Here is a 5790-nt window from a genome sequence, read left to right on the forward strand (position 1 = left end):
GATTTATTCCATCATCCCATGCATGTTTTAACATATACTATTGCTAAGTCAACCATTCCAATGTCTAACAAAGCGTAAGTAATCCTTATTTCTGGCAAGTCCGGTGTAAAATTTGCTGCATCATACTTAGGTAGTGAGATTTACATTACAAAATACAGCTTTACAAACATTGCTGAAACAAAAAGCACTTTGGCAAAGCACCTTTGGCATTTTGTAGATAAGCTAATACGTTGAAACCTATTGTGTTTAGACTTCATGATTGCGTAGTTTAGTAGACAGTGTACTTGCTCTAGTTAAACTCATACTTTTGATGTTGGTATGTGTTGAACGGTATTCTAGTAGTGAGAAAGAGGGCTTTGTATTGCCCATAAAGCATTGCTTTGCTAGAGTAATCGACTTGACTGCCACTGGCATGTAAAACCAATTTGTTTATGCAGCTAGCGGTAGATAGTGCATTTTAGCATGGTTGGCTTTTACATTGAAATTTTAGATAGACTATTAGTTTCGTATTAAAACTTGTAAACACAAAGGCAGATCTGTTGTTCTAAATTTTATATTTTCGATAATACATATATTAATTTTAAGAAATATGAATCAATAGCTAAAAGTTAAAGATAGCGTCCAGAAAAATGCTTAAATATATTAATTACCTAAGAACAAGCTGCCAGTATTATAGATTTGCACTAAATCATAGTAAATACGACAATGACAGTTACCACTAGATAGACAAACGCACTACAAGTTTTTGTGTCTGCAAATGACGGAACAACACTAGAAGCATCAAAAGAAGAATTGCCATCTAAAATTTCGTTGTCAAATGAATGATTTGTGTCTACGATGTTTGCATTATTTCCTTCCATAAGATTGAAACGTTTGATCTTTGGTCCTCCATAACCGTTGTACGCTAGACATTCTAATTTGCCTAGTTGACTCACATTACTTATCACATACTGATAAGTAGCTCCAGCTGATAACACTTTTCCTTGCCTTGTCCATACCACGAAGGGTCTTGGATATGACCACTCGGTTACGGGACACTTAAGCAAGATAGGAAGGGATTCGTTTACGTGTAAATATGATACATACATATTTGTAACACCTGTTGTCTCGAATTCCACTGGAACTAGAACAGTCAACATAGTCAGTGAGTTATGAACCTGCATGCATGTTTCTTGTGCACAAACAGTTTGAAATAAGATGCCTTTCTTACCTCTGATTTCTGTCTCGCCTACTGACAATTGTTTTGTATCATTGACGTAACAGTAATAGCGACCAGAATCAGAAAAACGAAATTGAGATAGTATGAGAGTGTCTCTACAGCCGATGAGACGTTTCTGCTTATTGCATTGTAACACTTCGTCGTTATGAATCCAATAAGTTGGATGTTCGACAGAAGGCTTTCCTTTGTAGTAACATTGGAATCGAATTTGTTGAGTAGGAGCTAAAGCAACGTAATGGGATGGGTAGACAATAACGTTATTTGCGTTTGAGAGAGCTGACAATGCTGTAGAAACGCCTGTAAATGCAATTTAGCACATTAGACATATTTTCTGTTCTAGACAGGGAGAGAGAATTTGCAGCACCTGCATGCAAAGTCTCAAAAATAGCCAGTCGCATGCATTTGATTCGAAATGAAGTATATGCAAATTGCATACAGACTATCTAATTTACTTTCCAGAATTTGATACTAAGGGTGAAGCGCATCGGTGGGAGTCTGAAATACACCCAACTCAAATAAAGCACATGGAGATGGACGTCGCTATCTACAAATTGCTAAACCCTGACAAGATTTTGCTGTATACGTACCACAACTCTACATTTTGATAAAAAGTCTAGCTCAACGGTGATAGCGCCACTGGTCATCTAGGCCCCACCTCATCATAAACCCAGGTGTAGAAAGACATATCTAGGACAACGTTTAATATTCACACGAGCGCAGATGGCCTGGTTCCTTAGCAAGAACTTGCGTCTACAGACCCTAAACTTGTGTTCACGTATATATGGGCAAACAATGGAAAGGAGCACTAAAATGAGTAGATTAAGTAATTAGCAATCTCCATTCATTTTTGCTGTCACGAGTTTTGCTGTGTCATGCACCACTGCGTCTCAAAACGCGTGCATATCATGCCTACTACAGCAAATCGAAAGTGTGTGAGAAGAGGAGCAAAGCTTTAGCATTCCGATCGGCGTTACTTTCAAATTATACGCAAACCTTAGATTTGACAACTCTGAATGTGCTGTATATGTCAAATTCAATACTAGACAGATTGCGTCGGTTCTAGTAACCATGCAGTTTGAAACAACAAACTGCAGTGATGTAACCACATTATATATTTCTAAGCAATGACCTCAGCCCAATGACATAGCTATTTGATGATCTGGTTGCAAAGATGCACACCCATCTACAACCACGATGCCAGTGCTAGTCAAAATCAAGCAGCACGAACTAAATCACAAGATAGGTAACTAGTCCAAGGCTGATAATATAGTTGCAACGTTAGCATAACTAACTATCTAAATAATACCAAACTTGTTAACTCAATTTATGCTTTCCATGCGGTGACATTAACGAAACTGCTCACCTGCAAACGTTAGCGTTAGTAGCAACTTTACTCGAGAATTTAGCTGATGAAACCTAGAAAGAAAACAAAGCGTTGGAGTCATGCTGCTTGCCCATGGGCAGCTTCAAAGTGCCTCTGATACTTAGCGTGGGCAGTTTGCGATCACACGGAAACATTAGCATTATTACATAAATTATTATTCTTGAACTTTCTAAAAGAGATTTAAAAAGGTAATTTCTTACTTTTATGTTATAAATTTGATTACAAAGTAAGCTAGACTCTGAAGAAGTGAGGTTGCGATAAAACTGAAACTAGTATAAGAGTCTAATTAAGCCGAGGTAACGTGATCGCCTCAGGTGGTGTCTACTACTCTAACTTCGTGCTTTGCAAAGGCAGAAGCTAAAAAAATCGGCGTTACTCCTTCGCCCTTCTAGCAAGATCTATGACTGCGACTGACCCAAAGCTGAGAATGACAAAGTTGCAATTTTATTGCGTACTGCTGCTCTCTGTCTTCTCAGGTGAGACTAGCAAAGCATTTGCGATGGATTTTCGCTATTATCAAATATTTTTGTCAACCTGCAACGGTAATGAATTAAGTATTTGTACACTAATAATTTGTTTGAAAACCAATCTAGCTACTCAACTCTACAAACTTACTAGTCAAGCAGTTATATAACTTACGACTATTGTTGTTCAGATTGCGTAAGAATAATTCCGGAGAACGGATGGTACGTTACCGATAATAATCGAAATTCTACCATCAGATTTTACTGCTACGGTCGAGGAAAACACGTGGTCTGGAAATGGCAGCGAGAAAAAAAACATGTCCTCCTTCCTATTCAAGGCGGTGTACAATGCACGGACAAAGATGACATGATAATTCGCCAAAATTCGATTACCATATGCAAGTTTCGTGGCCAATTCTCTGGAAGATACACATGTGAAGACACTGAAACTAAAAACTCATCATCTGTAGTGCTAGGAGGTATAAAATATAATATTTAATGAAACTCTAATTATTGACAGTTGTCCATTTATTCACGAAAGGCTTTGGAAAACTGTGTAAACGTTTATTGTATCATAGTGTCACCAGCTTTTGCTTCTGCAAAGAGCGTCAAAGTTCTATTTCGATCAACAGAGGAGAAGATAGCTCTTTCTTGTGAAATGAAGTCTTATGTGTATCCCAAACCAAACATAACTTGGTATCAACAAACAAAAAGTATTGAAATCTACAGAGGAGAAGTTTTGACAGTCAAACAACCAACCACCAATAATTCCAGCATCAACATGTACTATTGTAAGGCAACAAACCATCCTAACGGACCAATTAAGCGGAAATACTTCTTTGTAAAAACATACAGTAAGAAATTATATTTGTTAAAAATTGATAACAAACGTATCAATTTTGATTAGAGTCTGTTTCATGCACTGTAACACCATCTAAGATTACAGTGAAATATAACGGAGAATTGATTAAGGTGACTGTAAAGGTATTCAGTGAAAACCTTAAACCAGAAATTCAACCCTTGCCTCCTTGGACAATACAGGAAAATGTTACTAACAACATTTATAAAGTTGCAGGTCCAATAGAAACCGGGGGTGAGCATAGAATTCTAAATGTAACACAAATCATAACGCTGAAGACTCATTCAATCTTAACTACAGGCTATTGCTCTGTACTTGTGAGAACGAAAGGTGAGTATCAACTACATTTACAATTGTATTATTACAAAGCAATTTTCATGTTATCAGAAGCACCTCCAGCCGCAGTTTGTCTACTACTAAAGCAAAATTTGAATAATTCCTGCTCAATTCAACGTTTAAATCAAAGCGTAAGACTGTTACCAAACCAAAGATCTCTGTTGTTATGTATACATTGCAATAGAACCTAACTTATGTATTCTATCGCAGACAATGGAATTGTCTGGAAGCTTGCGACAGAGTTTGCACCAAAATTTAGGATGTTTTTGGAGTATCAAAATTCACTACATTTTCAGCAGAGGAAGAAGAAACTGTACATTTGTTATCATAGGAATGACAGTCAACTTTCTTTCAGAACAATCAGAGCATTGCAAGCAATATCCATCAACGTTGGTAACCAACAGGACAATCAGGAACTGGGCCAACGAACGGTTTGATGTTAAGCTGGTAGAAGCAAGTTACACAAATACCAGACTATATTGCAGAAATATTGAAGCAATTCAGGACAACTTGCATAAAAATTGCTCTAATTCTTATGTCAACATTAGCTGCTCACGAAGTAAACGTATTAAAAGAATTTGTTCGGCTTGCTTATTGAAGAAGCCAAGATGCAGGCAAATTGCAACTGATGAACAACAAACGCCAGAGTTTCAGCAATTGAACGGCATGTGTACTATGGACTTTTACAAATTGACTTAATTACATGAGACAATATTGCAATAGCACTGCATAGTAGGTAGTTTGGTTACAAACAATTGCTAGGTACACATCAGTACTATGTTTATCTGTATGTTTGTAAATTAAAACTTTTGAGCTGATTTGCTGGATACTGCAAATTAATGTTACATGTACTGTACTAATGAGCAATTAAGTTTGTATTACTAATGGGACCGAGTTACAATTGTTGAAGTTGGCATACTTTTGTTAGTTGACGAGAAAAAGGGACTAATCTTTCTTAAGCATTTTGTCTATTTTCACTAATAAAGAAACTGTGTCATTGTACATAGCTGACCGATAAAGCTATGAAGGTGCTTTACTTTCAGATGTGAAAACATGATAGAACTTTGATTGTTGTGGCTGCATGACTTTGGACACATCCAAGTTGACAATAACTATTGCAATGTTTTTGTCATTTCGTCGATGCAAGTGTCTTACCCTAGGTTATATTCAAACTTTAGAAGTGATACTATTATATCAGAGATCTTACATTTGGCAGACAATTGAGCTGAATTAGAAGACATATTAGATCAGTATTATTGTCTTAGATTTCTGTTTCGATTAGGTTTGTATGGCAGTATTTTTCTAGTTTTTGTAGATGTATGCATGCATTTATTTGTGTTTTGTTGCATGTGCACGTGTCTAGATGGTGCTTGTATAGTTAGCATTGTCTACTTGTACATGCAAACATGGTTTACAATTAGATTGCATAATGCATGCATGTGATTGCTTTTGACTTGTTTATTGGTACACTAGAATCCATGGCCTGTCCTTCGTACGGGCAAGATACTGTAGTGTAAAGTAGGTCTGT

General features: G+C 36.8%; 2 protein-coding genes across 2 annotated transcripts; one reads left to right on the plus strand and one right to left on the minus strand.

Moving 5' to 3' along the window:
• Window positions 1–542: 542 nt before the first annotated feature.
• On the minus strand, window positions 543–2701 carry LOC134176850 (uncharacterized). The gene is made up of 3 exons (XM_062643524.1): window positions 2583–2701; window positions 1211–1516; window positions 543–1123 (listed from the first exon to the last, which is right to left on the minus strand). The coding sequence occupies exons 1-3, from the start codon at window positions 2662–2664 to the stop codon at window positions 684–686; spliced, it is 828 nt and encodes a 275-aa protein (XP_062499508.1). The 5' UTR covers window positions 2665–2701; the 3' UTR covers window positions 543–683.
• Window positions 2702–2828: 127 nt separating this feature from the next.
• On the plus strand, window positions 2829–5145 carry LOC134176849 (uncharacterized). Its single transcript, XM_062643523.1, has 6 exons — window positions 2829–3079; window positions 3259–3546; window positions 3646–3921; window positions 3975–4256; window positions 4314–4393; window positions 4473–5145. The coding sequence occupies exons 1-6, from the start codon at window positions 3004–3006 to the stop codon at window positions 4959–4961; spliced, it is 1491 nt and encodes a 496-aa protein (XP_062499507.1). The 5' UTR covers window positions 2829–3003; the 3' UTR covers window positions 4962–5145.
• Window positions 5146–5790: the final 645 nt, after the last annotated feature.

Source organism: Corticium candelabrum, chromosome 3, assembly GCF_963422355.1.
Source record: "Corticium candelabrum chromosome 3, ooCorCand1.1, whole genome shotgun sequence".
In the NCBI taxonomy this organism is placed as follows: Eukaryota; Metazoa; Porifera; class Homoscleromorpha; order Homosclerophorida; family Plakinidae; genus Corticium; species Corticium candelabrum.

What these genes read in the sequence shown, in the direction of transcription:
- LOC134176850 (XM_062643524.1), bottom strand. Translation starts at nt 2,664, where the DNA reads ATGACTCCAACGCTTTGTTTTCTTTCTAGGTTTCATCAGCTAAATTCT. An exon ending in ACTAACGCTAACGTTTGCAG is followed by an intron (nt 1,517 to 2,582) that starts GTGAGCAGTTTC and finishes TTGCATTTACAG; the next exon opens with GCGTTTCTACAGCATTGTCA. An exon ending in AGGCGAGACAGAAATCAGAG is followed by an intron (nt 1,124 to 1,210) that starts GTAAGAAAGGCA and finishes TGACTGTTCTAG; the next exon opens with TTCCAGTGGAATTCGAGACA.
- LOC134176849 (XM_062643523.1), top strand. Translation starts at nt 3,004, where the DNA reads ATGACTGCGACTGACCCAAAGCTGAGAATGACAAAGTTGCAATTTTAT. An exon ending in GCTGCTCTCTGTCTTCTCAG is followed by an intron (nt 3,080 to 3,258) that starts GTGAGACTAGCA and finishes ATTGTTGTTCAG; the next exon opens with ATTGCGTAAGAATAATTCCG. An exon ending in TTCAACGTTTAAATCAAAGC is followed by an intron (nt 4,394 to 4,472) that starts GTAAGACTGTTA and finishes ATTCTATCGCAG; the next exon opens with ACAATGGAATTGTCTGGAAG.